The following is a 14,269-nucleotide window of genomic DNA, read 5'->3' as shown; positions in this document are numbered from 1 at the left end:
GGAAAATCCCTTCCCCCTTCATGTGAGACCCTCTACTCTCAAACTGAGCTCTGGCCAGAGAATTAAGGATAGAATACTCGCAATGCCCAGAACTAAGACTTAGCAGAAAGTGGTTTCTACTCCTGTGGCATCTAGCTAAGACCTCATTCGAATTGCAGTTTGTGTAACAGTTCACTCTGCATACCTTCTTCTCCTCCTGGGATTTTCTAGCACTGACTGTTGGCTACTGAAAACTGCTTAAAAAGTCAAAGACTTGGCGAAACTATTTTTCTCAGAAATTGTTTGCCTGCCCTATCCCCACCCCCCCCAAACATAAAATTCCCAGATCTTTGTTTTTGGCCAGGACTCTGCTATACCTGTTAAATCCTTCCATGGTCTCTGTTTTTCCAGATGAAGAATAAACTTCCACATCCAGTTCTTTGCATTTCAAGGATTCAATGGGAATTTTCCATGTTTTATTGGCACTAATGAACACTCTAAGGCTTAGAATTTTAGTTCTAAAATTCCAGGTCTTGGTCCCTCTAGGATTAGATCTGTGTAGGGACCTAATATGTTGTATAAAATACAAAAACCCACTTAGGTTTAAATTTTGGATAAATAAAAATTTTTAGTATAGATGTAGCCTAAATATTGCCTGGGACAAACTTATACTTAAATTATTTGTTATTTATCTGAATTAAAACTTAACTAGGCATCTGTACTTTTATTCACTATCTGGAGCGCTCTCTTGGGTTGAAATAAGAGTAGCTATCAGGTTACCTTGACCACTTGGCTGTTAATGCTATGGACATCATCACTCTCAAGGGGGTAGGAAAGTGAGCCCGCTCCTTAAGCTAGGTTAGGCACACATCCCTTGTAAACCAGTTTGTGCTCGTGACCCCTTTAAATACTTGAGTATGAAATGTAAAGCTCCAAATAAGCAATGAACTTTGAACCATACCACATTTATATTTTTCTTAAATTAACATTTCTTTTGTACCCCATTAGGGAGAAGCAGGTCCCACTGGAGCAAGAGGCCCCGAAGGTCCCCAAGGACAAAGAGGTGAAACTGGGCCACCAGGTCCAGTTGGCTCTCAAGGTCTTCCTGTAAGTTCCTAGTACATTTGAGAATGATATTCTTAACAGAAAGCTTGACACCTTTTGTAACATCAGAACGAAGGCAATCTATTTTAATATATCTTCTTTGAATTCTGAATGAGTGTTTGCAACTGATTTAAAAAAAAAAAACCACACATTTCTCTTGTCAACTCTGCAAAATTTTATCTATTTTATGGAAAAGGGAATTAGTTATAAAAGTGAATTTTATAATGTAATGGTGGTTGATTTTTTATAATACTTTTCTGCCTTCTTTTGGAATATGGGTGGACATCCAAAGACCACCCTAGATATGGCTTAATGTCTTATAAACTTTTCATGTATCTTTTAGGGTGCAGTAGGAACTGATGGGACACCTGGTGCCAAAGGCCCAACGGTAAGTAACTAACTGCTTTTATGCCACGTGAAGCTCAAATGGACATAATCCTTTGGATGTTGACCATAGACTTCTACACAGGTCTCTGCTTATCATGTCACTCTTTCACTCTGCTAGGGCTCTCCTGGGACCTCTGGTCCTCCTGGCTTAGCAGGGCCCCCTGGATCTCCAGGACCTCAGGGTAGCACAGGACCTCCAGGAATTCGAGGCCAACCGGTAATGTCCTTTAAAATAACTATCATCTGTTAGTATAATCCAACTAAGATCACCAAGAAAAATAGTATTCACTGAGATGCAATGAAACACAGATAATGTGACTTATCTGAATAAGCCAGCTGAAGATAGGAATCTTTGTAAAGTGGAAGCCAAATGTTAATGTACAGTTTAGGGATTTAAATTCAAAGGGGAACATTGCATTGTGTTGGATTTTAGTGGGTTTTCTATTTAAAATAATAAAGTCGTGACTTTATGGTCTACCTCATAGAACTTTCTGAGTAGTTGAATAATAACCATTATGGAATATTTTTGCAAGCCAATGTGAAGAAATGTGGAGGTTATAATGACAGTTTGGTAAAAAATAGGTTTAACAGCCATTTCTTGAGTTATCTTGAAGTGTGATCCCACCATATTGTTCATATTGAGGAAATTTTCATATTTTGTGGAATTATTTATTAGAAAAAATGTTATGATAAGCCCATAAGAAATAAACACATCGAGAATTTGGGCTTATATATTTTTAGCTTGATATGTAAAAATTAAAACTTTCTTAGTCTTACCTAAAATAAATACTTTGAATTCTGTTCCAACTAACTTAGTTATGCTAATAAATCCTTTTGAATGCTGGTGACAGATTTATTAAAACATGAGTGTTGCTGATATTTTACATTCAATTTTATCATGTTCTCAATTTAGCAGTCTGTTTCCAACAAGTTTAACTGGTATTTAAAGATACATATACATGAAACCTCAGAATGCTGCAAAGATGAAATGCCCTATTTGAAGTTGTCAAACTGTCAATAAGGAGAACATAAATATAAAATTATTTTGATTCTGCGTAAATAAGTCTATTTTCTAAAATAAACCTGAAATAGATTTATCTGTAGAAGTTGTCATTGTTAATTCTAATTTTAATTAGCAAATTGGAATAACTGAATAATTCTAATTTTTCTGGTATGCATGATAAAACAAACAAGATTTTAAAAATAAGTCTCTTGAAGACCACTGTAAAATAGACAAACTGCTACCTAATTATACTAGATTTTATAAAATTTCACATACATTCTACAAGACTTGCAAATTTAAAAAAAAAATGATAATACAGACTCAGCTGCAGAAAGTTTTCAAGGCTCATTTACTATAATTAATTAAAGCAGGTTGGACTGGCTCAATATCCTGGTTCTTATAACTATTCATACTTTCATTTTAGGGTGATCCAGGAGTTCCAGGTTTCAAAGGAGAAGCTGGTCCAAAAGGGGAACCAGTAAGGCTTCATTTGTTTTGTTTAAATGATAAGAAAAGCATGAATATTGTCCAGGGGTGCACAGGTCAAAATGCTCAAGGGTTTCAAATAATAACAATGAGAAATAAACCTTTGGATGAAACAGTTTAATATAGCTTCAAATTTGTAACTGATTTCATTAAATGAGCTTTTGACTATAACTCCCTTGTACTATGACTCCTTCTGGTAACTGTCCTTCTGTTTTTAATAGGGGCCACATGGCATTCAGGGTCCAATAGGCCCAGCTGGTGAAGAAGGCAAAAGAGGTCCCCGAGGTGATCCAGGAACAGTTGGTCCTCCAGGCCCAATGGGAGAAAGGGTAAAATTTGAAGAATAAAATGAATTCTTAGAGTTGTGGGAATTACACGGGTACGTTTTGGGATAGTAAGGAAAGCTAGAGCAGTTAAAAGAAGTGCTTGCAAGCGCATTGCATGGTTCAGTATCATTATCTGTGAATTCAGGGAGCCAACTGTTTAATTATTGCTCGTTCATTCATTCATTCATTCAACTATTACTGATTGAATAACTATGCTCCGCCTGTTCGATACATTGATATACTGATATATAGTTGATATATTGATATATAGTTGATATATTGGTACTCAGTGAAAAAGAAGGCTGTGCTCCCAGCCTTCATGTGGGGGCTAGTAAACAATAGCTTGTTCTAGTGGGGAGGTAAATAATAAACAAGTCAACAGGCAAACAAAAATATAATTATACATTTTAATAAGTGCTGTGCACACTTAGGAAATAACAGGTGATGCAGTAGAGAATAACGTTGAGTATATGACAGTAGTGTGACATTAGATTAGGTGGTTAGGAAACAGGATTCTTTGGGAAGATGGCATTTTAGCTGACATCAGAAGATGAGGATGAGTCAACAAGAAAATTTGGGAGAAAGAATGTTGTCAGCAGAGGAAACAGGAAATTCAAAGCCCAGGTGGCCAGGAGGGTTGGTGATTTTAGAGATTAGAAGAGGTTGCTGTGGCTGGGGTATAATGAAATAGGTCTGAAAGGGACAACAACATTATCACCTTACATTTGTAGAGACTTTCAGAGAATGCAGTGTTCATCACATGGAAGACAACTGCAAATGCATGTTATCATTGACATTTTGATCCTGGTAGATGGTGCTGGTCCTTTGCTGCTCATATCTAAATATCTGTTTTTCTCTATGTTTAATTTTACAGTGAATTGTCAGTATAGTTCTTAATTTGAATAATTTTTGGCTCAGTACTTCTATATTCTCCAAAGTTTAAAATTCCTTCCACGTACTTAGGTGTTTTTTCCCCCTTATACTTATCTATTGCCATGTTGGCTTGATCACGGCTCCTAAAACTTTATAATACTAAAAATAAAAATTACCCACTCATTATGCATTTCAAGAACATCAACAACAATTAAGAATCACGTTTTGGTCATTTGTAGGGTGCTCCTGGCAATCGTGGTTTTCCGGGTTCTGATGGTTTACCTGGACCAAAGGTGAGGTTATCCCATCAATGTCTACATTTGCGTGGCTGGTGCTCCAAAAAATGCCATTGTCCAGAATAGCGATCTAGCTTCGGTCCACATGGGTACAGATCCAGAAACGAGTCAGACACAGATGTCGAGCCTAACGTCAAATCCCTCTTGCGCAGTTTCTTTGTTATAGAGGGCTAGAGGAGAAGGATGATGGTTGGAAGTATGAAGGAGTTTGTTTTCAGACTTTCTAGGGACGGTGCTGAGAAGAAAAGATAATACACCTTTCCTTTAGCTAATATATAGACTTTCCTCTAGAAATTTAGACTCTAAAATTTTGGTGTTTTTTTCCCAAATCTAGATTATCGGAGTGATAATCTAAACATAATTTTCATTAACTAATGATGAAAAACCACTCTTCTTTAAAAAAAGGCAAATGAGAACAGAATATGTAGTGACACTTTTTAAAACTTTGTAACTACCTGACAAGGTGTTTGTATGGTGTACTAGTGCTTTGATTTGTAAAACATAAATTTTGCATTTCTTTGCTTTTATTTTCCTGCACTGTTTCTTTTTTTCTTTTTTTTTCTGACACATTCTGCTTTGCATTGAAACAGGGGGCTCAAGGAGAGAGGGGTCCTGTGGGTTCTTCGGGACCTAAAGGAGGTCAGGGGGACCCAGGACGGCCAGGTGAACCTGGGCTGCCAGGTGCTCGGGTAAGAACAAAGCTGTTTGCTACATCAACCCAAGAGAACTGCTCCTGAGAACCTAGGGAAAAGGATTTTTTAATTGAACTAGTCTTGACAAGTGGGAGCATTTCTTTGTTTTTACAATTTTGACCTGATTCAGTATTTTCAAAATACTGGTTTTATTTTTATCATGTATAGAAAATACTGTCATTTCTAGTCTCCCATTCTCAAAGGAGTATGCATTAATAGCTTTGCATTTGACATGAAAGAAAATGCGTTTTTCAATATTTATTTTTTCTTTACTTGCTAACAAGTAACTTACTTGGCTTTTGGCAGAGAGAATTCCTGATAAATTTCCTTTTGACCAAATGTCACTTGTAAATTCATTTGGACTGTGGAATTCCTCTTATATTCAGTTGTCAACAATGTTCCTGAAAGAGAAAGGAATTATACAAAAAGTTGTTGGATGGAAATATACATTTGACTCCACATAATCTTGAACCCAGTGTTAAGTATACGAGTCAAAGTCTATTATAGCCCCTCCTCCTTCTACGCAGGGAAACTGACATTTTCTTAGAAATTCTTTCCTAGATACCTGATAATGTTAGAATGCTAGCTAAATGAGCAGTCAGCATCGCTTAGAGTAAAAAAGACCCCTGAGTGTAAGACCACATTTGGACTGGAGGACTACGAATTATAAAAACCCGGTGGGAGGCCTAGCTTTGGGTGTCCTGAGTTTGGAGTAACTAGTAACATTCACCTTGCCTGGATCAATATGCTACATTCAAGGTGCTGTTACAAATACTGGTTACATGAGGTTTCTAAGCCGGAGCGGCTCCTGTGCCACCATGTAGACTCATTTCCTCGCACGTGACCTCTCCACTGCGGGAGGCTGTGCTGGGAGGGCTCCCCTCAGCGAAGAGTCCCATGTGGTGCTGCCCGTTGGCGCGCTGTGTTTTCTGCCCTGCATCCTTCCCAAGCCAGGCTGGCCGAGGTCCATGATTGGCCTGTGAGTTTGTCTACAGGAGCCTAAGGCCATCGAGAGTCGGCATTGTGAAGCGGAACTGGATCCTTTTAACACAGTGCTATTTTTAGTCTCTAGAATCTTTACTTCAGTTGCAAGTCAGCAACAAAATAACAATGGCTTTTAATTTTCAGGGTCTGACAGGAAATCCTGGTGTTCAAGGTCCTGAAGGAAAACTTGGGCCTTTGGTAAGTAATTTACACAACTTGCCTTAGGGCGCCTGGGTGGCTCAGTTGTTTAAGCATCCAACTCTTGATCTCAGCTCAGGTTTTGATTTCAGGGTCATGAGTTCAAGCTCCATGTGGAGCCTACTTAAAATAAATAAACAAAAGTCCGCAACTGTTAATATTTCTCAATAGACCTACAACTTAAATGAGAAGACGTTTATTTGAGGTTAATGTTTCTAATCAGGTGGATGCTGATGATATATATACGTTTAAAGTGCTGAAGCAAATTCATAGGATCTTCATATCTTAAAATTCACCAAAAATGGATCAAATTTAATTGATACAAGTGTTTGAGATTGAAATTGCTTCTCTGACATCAGTGGAAGAAGTTGAAATTATGTATTCTTCCAGTATTGGTCAAATTTGTCTAGTAGACACATTCTCATTTCTTGATATCCTCCCAATTGTATAGGTTTAGGAGATAGGTAGATATGACTTTTGAGAGCTCATATATTCTGGGCCCTTCCTTTAGGACAAAAATGTGAAATAGAAGTACCAAATTTTCATTATTGCAAGTTGAGTAAATTAAAAAAGAAAGAAAATTTTTCCCTATGAATATGAGAGTGTAAGGAGTTGTGAAGATGAGGTTTGTGTATAGAAAAAGAGTGAAATCTCTGTTCTAAATACTCACAATACTTCAGCAGCTTTATTTTAAACACTCAACTATTCTGATTCACTAAGTAAAAGGTGAAGGATAATTTAAAACTTACATAATTTTTACAAGTAAGGAAAGACAAATGATGATTTGGGCAATACAGTATTTAGAGAGAATTTACATAAAACTTACTTTGCTTCTGTCAATTTTGTAGGGTGCTCCAGGGGAGGACGGCCGGCCGGGTCCTCCAGGCTCCATAGGAATCAGAGGGCAGCCTGGGAGTATGGGTCTTCCAGGCCCCAAAGGTAGCAGTGTGAGTACAGTGTATAATAGGTTTGCTATCTCATCATAATCCTCACTTGATTCCTAGATTGTTTCCCAGAGTCCATAGTCTCTCATGGTTCATTCCCCCTTCTCTGGGAAACAAACTGAGGGCTTCAGAGGCGACGGGGGTGGGGGATTGGGATAGGCTGGTGATGGGTAGTAAGGAGGGCACATATTGCATGGGCATTGGGTGTTATACGCAACTAATGAATCATGGAAGTTTACATAAAAAACTAGGGATGTACTGTATGTTGACTAATATAATATAATAAAAAAAATTAAATAATAATAATTCTCACTTGAAGCAGGCATGTTTTGAGCAAATTGATTGAATTTTAACATTATTCCTAATTTTTCTTTAGGGTGACCCTGGAAAACCTGGAGAGGCAGGAAATGCTGGTGTTCCTGGGCAGAGGGTAACTAAACTTCTTTCTGCCAAAGGGGGGAACAATAAATAAATAATTAAATATAAATATATGTATATATTTCATATTTATCTATGAAATTATCCAAATGTCTTGTGGCCTCACTTCACATAGTATCTCTGTGTGATTTTAGGGAGCTCCTGGAAAAGATGGTGAAGTTGGTCCTTCTGGTCCTGTGGGCCCCCCGGTATGTGGTCTTTCAGCTAGACTGTATTCACATTGCATATTTCACTGATGTTTGTTTAAGACTTTACTTATGAGTAAGTTTCAGGGGAAGTAACTAAGAAAGTACAGGATTGAAGAATTTCAGTTATAATCTTTTCTTTTGATTCCTGTGCTGGCACCTTCTGCCTTTTTAAATGCAGTGATTGGACTTTTCATTTTAAACTTCTTTAAAATGTTGATGGTAAAAGCTACCTCATCATCTTTGTGTGTTGAAAAATATGTCAATTGAGAAAAATCAGTCTGACAAATGTTTTGACAAATTTTTGACAAATATTTTGTACTGTATTTTATTGGTAATATATAAATAGTGAATTATACCTATATTCTTCTAATGATGTCTAGAAATTTATTTAAGCTGACTTACTTTTTGGAGGACTAAAAAATGAAAATTTTTTATCCTTTGAGATACCTTTGAGGTACTTTTGCATCCTAGGATTCAAAAATTAAGTATTTATCAGAAATATTTTGGCATATTTATTTGTTTGCAATGGGGCAATTTAAATATCTTTCTAAAATGTTAGCGTTGCTTTCTTCAGTTATTCTAGTGTTGAAAGCTTGATTAATATTTTTTTATGACACTGAGAAATAAATTAGAATAGAAATAGGTTTCCCCCATTATCTGAAAGTAGAGTGTTCCTATGAAAACTTTTATAAGCTGAAATGGTATAAAGCAAAGAAACAATTATCATTAATTTATACAGAAAATTTTCTTAAAATTCCCAGACTCCAAAAAGAACCTTTCCTAGGCTTTTCTGATACCATAGGACATATCTTACTCTAACAGATGCTCACAGTCACAGTTCAGCCCTATAGTGGCTTGATGATGAGATGCTGAGTGTGGTTCCCCACGAAGGAGCTAGTGGGGGACACTCTTGCTGCTAGGGGTGTGCTGCCTCTATGACAGCTCACTGCAAAACAAATGCTGAATGCTTTTTTTGCTTTTTGCCTTTTCTCGTAAAAGCAAAAATTCTCTTCAGATTTCTTTCAGTTAGCAAAAAGCTAATATAGATCTTTCATAAAAGTGAAGTGATGCAACACAAACTTTGGAAAAGCAGGGGATGTTTGTATTACCTGTTAAGATTAGATATGTGAAAGTAATGGATTTTTCCATGTTCCCCTTATCCAATTTCCCCGTAATTTTATGGTTGGCTCTAGACGTAAACATATGTCATCAGTATCTTTGCTGGCATTAGAAGATATTTTCTCACCAGGAGGGACTTCCAACAATATCGCTAAACTCCTTCATTATAATGCTAGTTCATTATCTGGCTAAAGTGAAAACATGTGATTAGGAAAAAGGCAAATATCAATACTTCTAGAAGGTCACATAAACAGGAAGCAGGTTTAAAGATCGGGCTCTATTCATGATTTTCTTTCCTTCATGAATTAGGGTCTAGCTGGGGAGAGAGGAGAACAGGGACCTCCAGGCCCCACTGGCTTTCAGGTATGCACAAATTCACTTTTCCATTTCTTCTACCATTAATTAAACGTCTTTTTTTAAATATGAAAAGATAGGTTCAAATGATGTGTAATTCCACAATTTTCAAAAAAGTCATCCCTCTTTTAGTAAATAGATAAAATGGATAAAACCCAACATTTTTGTTCAAAGAAAAAGAATAGACTCCCCTGAAAAACTGATCAAAATGCAAAATTATTAACAAATTAAAAATTATAAAATGTTTTCGGTAAGTTTTATTGAACTATTTTAAAGTTTATTTAGTTTTATGGGCACAATGTCTTAAAATTTTGTAGAACAAATTTTCATGATTTATCTAAATATATTGTATGGGAAATTATTTAATAATGGATAATCATAATTTGGTAAAAAAAAAAAAACTTACAGGAGTGACTTTCAGTACTGTACTAGCAACCTAAAATATTTCTTTCAGACACATAAAAACTTGACAAATGTTAAGAATCTCCTGTTAGATTCTTTTTTTTTCTTTTTTTCTTTCCTTTTTTCTTTCTCTTTTTCTTTCTTTTTCTTTCTTTCTTTTCCTTCCTTCCTTCCTTCCTTCCTTCCTTCCTTCTTTCCTTCCTTCCTTTTTTTTCTTTTCTTTCCTTTTCTTTTTTTTTCTTTTCTTTTCTTTTTTCTAAGTGGTGTCCAAATGAAAATCTAAACCTATAAACTGACCAGTTGCTGCATATGGTAGAAGATATAGTTTTCTTATTCTGTTTTGCTTGTCTTTAAACAATATCTTTTGCTTGAAAGTATAGTCATGGATACTCCATGAATTATAAAAGGTAAACTGTTAACACTAGTGGCCTATTAAACTTTCACCAATTCACCATTTTATTCTCTTCCTTTTGCTTTAGGGGCTTCCTGGTCCTCCAGGGCCTCCTGGGGAAGGTGGAAAGCCAGGTGATCAGGTAAGTTTATTTAAAATAATAATAATGATAATAGCAATAAAAAAATTATTGGCCCATAATATCACTTATTACACGTGAAGTTCTGTTCTGGTTTGCTTTATAAATGTTATCTCTTTTAATTCTCAAAACAACCCTATATATCTAGGTACTAGTATGATTCCTGTTTTTCAGATGAGGAAAATGAGGCACAGAGATGTTAGGTGACTTTCCTAAAGTCACACAGCTGGTATAATTTGAATCCCGGTAGTCTGCTTCCCAAGACCGTGTATTTAATGACTAGATATATATCTTCTCATAACTACAGAGATTTACTGGAGGCTTTATACATGGTTATAAACAGATACTATTTTATTTCTATTATTTTACCAGGACATCAGTAAATTTATTTTTCTGTGAGTGATTCGTTCATTCATTTGACCATTCAACAATTTGACCATTCAACAATTTGACCATTCAACCATATTTGCTGAGCACTCTGTGCTTAGTTGTATTAAGCCCTGGCCCTAACCAATTGAACAAGATGAACATGAGCCTAGCCTTTATCTTACATCACAGCAGGAGATAGAGAGTTGCTGGGGAGGCACTGTGTGTGTGTGTGTGTGTGTGTGTGTGTGTGTGTGTGTGTGGAAACATAGAAGATGCACCCAAATCAGACTTGGGGATTTAGGAAGAGTTTCCCAGACAGAATAATATCTTTTATGAGTACAGGAGGAGGAGGGAAGGTAATAAAATACTCTAGGAAATGGGAACAGCAGGTGCAAAGGTTTTGCTGATCAAATGAAGGCGCTGGAAAAGTTGGTAAGTCAGGAATCAGAGTTTAAGTTGACGTGGATGAGGCTGGGTGGTGAATCAGGAGCCAGATTACGGAAAGTCTGAATTTGAAGGTAATTTGTTCTGATTCTTCTAATGGAAGATGATGAAGGGCTTTTAAGTAGGGAGTAGTACAATTAGACTTGGGTTTTAGGAAGATCACACCACGTGGAGGACAATACATTGCAGGAGATAAAGCTGGAGACCCACTTGATACAGTGTTTGTTTTGTTTCATTTTTTTAGTAAAAGGCAAGGCTTATTTGAGGAACTGACACAGAAGGTGGATCACTCAGTCACTAGCAGCAGCGATGTGCTGGTGTGACTGCCACCAGCTTGTGTGCCGGTGCTACACGCAGAGGAAATGCTAGCCCTCCGTTTTGGAGGACGTAAAGTTACTGTCCGAGGACAGCACAGGCTTCTTCATGTTTCACTTCCCTGGCCATCGTCCTGGGTTGGGGATGGAGGATAGATTCTGATGCCTCTAAAGTGGAGACAGAGATCCATGTGGCTGAGGGAACTCTTCTATCACACTAGTGAAAATTTCTCATGATGGGGGATTACAATGGAAACAAACATATTGAGTCTATTGAGATTAACGTTTGTGATTTTGTAAACATAGACAGTACTGGTCTTAGTGACCATAGTTATCTGTTATCATCCAAAATATCAGACATATGCTACTTTGTCAAAAATATACTCTGTTCAGAATATTGCAGGATGTTACAGTGTAAATCAAGACACTATGAATAGTGCACTACCTGCCACAGAATTGTAAGCCATGTCATAGTTAGTAATCGCATGAGGCACCATTACTTACATATCACTACAAAACACCACATAATGCTGATTAAGCTACCACCATATTTCCTTATGAGATAAAATAGTATTGAAAGAACGCTCAGATTTGTTTATACTTAGGTTTTCTTTTAAACCACAAATGACCCATTAGCATATGTAAAAAGGAAAATGAAAGATAAATAATTTGATTAAATTATTCTTAAAATTTCACATTCAGGACCGACCCAACATAAATTTTAGTTTTCATCCCAGTGTTTGATGACCATGACTTTCTACACAATAGCTTGCTTTGTCATTAGTTATTGTTTTTAATCAAAGAGAGAGATTTTAAACTTTTTGACAAACTTTCTTTTAGGTAAGAACAAACTGAAATTTGTAATATAGTCATGACTGCACTAGTTTGAACCCACAGTTCCCAGTAGACTACATTGTCCATAGTATATGGTCAAGAAATATTTACTAAATTGAATTGAATTGGTTCTGTTTAAGAGTTCAGCTCTTTATTGCTTTTTATTTCAGTTTATTAAGAAGTAATTAAGAAATAAATTTACTATATTTAAGAGATAAAGAAATAAGAATTAGGAAATAAAGACATTTTTAAGAAAGAAGAAAAAATTAAGAAATAAAATTACTATGTATTTTGTTGTCTCTAAAAAAAACAATGCACTCTATTTGTAAGATAATATTTTGCATGTTTTCATTGCCCAAAATTAAGCATTCAGCTTTAATAAACATTTATTTTTCTGGAAAAATAATTTCCATCCAATGTATGGGATAGCCCCTCATTTATAAAAGCATACATATTTTTCTTGCTTCAATATTATGGGCTTATTTAAACTTCTAATAGTACACTAAAAGAAATTAGGCCGTGGTAGAGAAAGATTTCTAATAAATACCTAAAATTTAGCTCAAAGCTTTTCTTACAGTTTTTAAAATTATATCTTATAGGGAGTTCCTGGAGATCCCGGAGCAGTTGGCCCATTAGGACCTAGAGTGAGTATTTTCTCCTTCATCATTAACTTTGTTCCTTATTGCCTTCAGTTGAAAAAAACAATTTTTTATCATAAACTGGGCTTTATATTAAGAATTAAAATTATTTTCCTTGGTGAAAATCAATCTTATGAGAAAATCCTGTGCTGCAAAACTAGCATATTCTTACTTCAAGTTCATTTCATATCACTAAATTAGAAAATTGAGCCTCATTAGTTACTCATTTCTCAATTTTTCTCCAGTAGAAGCAGATTTGCAGATTTCCAGAAACATTTTTAACCCACTTTCAGAACAGTCACTAAGATTGTTTGACATCCCAATTTTGCACTAGGGAGAACGCGGAAATCCAGGGGAGAGAGGAGAACCAGGAATAACCGGACTCCCCGGTGAGAAGGGAATGGCTGGGGGCCATGGCCCTGATGGTCCAAAAGTAAGTAAGGTGGTGAGCTTGGCGCTTCAGAATATTCCAAAAGTTAAGAACTCAATATACACATGACGGAACTAAAGTGTATTTATCTTGTTGTTGCAAGATAATTCGATCATATGATTTTCTTCTTCAACAAATATTCAATAAGCATCTACTAGGCTTTTTCCTTGACACTGAAGAGTCAGCTGAAAAGAAGTCTCTTCTGTGATAGGATTTATGGTTTAGTGCACATAGTGGTACATTCTCATATAGAAACCCATTCCTAATATTTATTGATGTAACTTTTACTAGTGACTTCCATTAATGAGCAGAGGCAATAAATAGAAAAACATATGATTTATTAAGAGATATTCCTAAATATATGCTCCATTTTTTTTTGTCTCAGATTCCACAGTTCTGCTTACTAACCATAAAAAATATGTCATTGTTGACATCTGAAAGTAAAATACATCATAAGGCAAAAATCAGTACCATTTCCTTTGGGTGCCATTTAAGATTGGTAGAAGACAAGATGATCAACTTCAGTATAAACAAAGTAGAATTTTTCGTGATCATATAACATTAGATCCCTTCTCATCTTCAAGGTTCAGAGTGATTACATAGGATCTGCTTCGGTTTAATCACTGACTTAGCCTATAAGCAAGCTTGATATCATGGGTTCATTAGTGAGAGTGAAATACTCTCTAAAAGTAATGTCTTCTTTCTTTATTAGGATCCCTGTGATGTTGTCAAAGAAAAAGAAAGGCAGCCATTATTTTTATTTGAATTGATGCTTAATTTCCCCAAAGAAAAAAGTTGAAAACTAAACCAACAATCAGAAAGGCAAAGTCTTTTTTATTTCAAAAAAATGACCTCAGAGACAATTTTCACAAATGAAAAATATAAGCACTAAGTTGAACCATATGAAATCTCTGATATTCCACTCTTTTGACCTACC

At 35.9% G+C, this 14,269-nt stretch overlaps 1 protein-coding gene across 2 annotated transcripts in view; it reads left to right on the top strand.

Annotated features, from left to right (window-relative positions):
* The window catches only part of COL5A2 (collagen type V alpha 2 chain), a 136,942-nt gene that overhangs the window by 98,960 nt on the left and 23,713 nt on the right, over window positions 1-14,269 (top strand). For both annotated transcript variants that reach the window (XM_045806308.2, XM_045806307.2), the window contains exons 19-33: window positions 988-1,086; window positions 1,427-1,471; window positions 1,589-1,687; window positions 2,898-2,951; window positions 3,181-3,288; window positions 4,398-4,451; window positions 5,045-5,143; window positions 6,275-6,328; window positions 7,177-7,275; window positions 7,649-7,702; window positions 7,845-7,898; window positions 9,327-9,380; window positions 10,253-10,306; window positions 12,864-12,908; window positions 13,237-13,335. In XM_045806308.2, coding sequence (XP_045662264.1) covers window positions 988-1,086; window positions 1,427-1,471; window positions 1,589-1,687; window positions 2,898-2,951; window positions 3,181-3,288; window positions 4,398-4,451; window positions 5,045-5,143; window positions 6,275-6,328; window positions 7,177-7,275; window positions 7,649-7,702; window positions 7,845-7,898; window positions 9,327-9,380; window positions 10,253-10,306; window positions 12,864-12,908; window positions 13,237-13,335 — 1,071 coding nt within the window. The remainder of the gene's footprint in view (window positions 1-987; window positions 1,087-1,426; window positions 1,472-1,588; window positions 1,688-2,897; window positions 2,952-3,180; window positions 3,289-4,397; window positions 4,452-5,044; window positions 5,144-6,274; window positions 6,329-7,176; window positions 7,276-7,648; window positions 7,703-7,844; window positions 7,899-9,326; window positions 9,381-10,252; window positions 10,307-12,863; window positions 12,909-13,236; window positions 13,336-14,269) is intronic.

Source organism: Ursus americanus, chromosome 1 (assembly GCF_024610735.1).
Source record: "Ursus americanus isolate L20-20 chromosome 1, mUrsAme1.1.p, whole genome shotgun sequence".
Taxonomy (NCBI): Eukaryota; Metazoa; Chordata; class Mammalia; order Carnivora; family Ursidae; genus Ursus; species Ursus americanus.
This window is presented reverse-complemented; position numbering and strand designations above follow the sequence as displayed.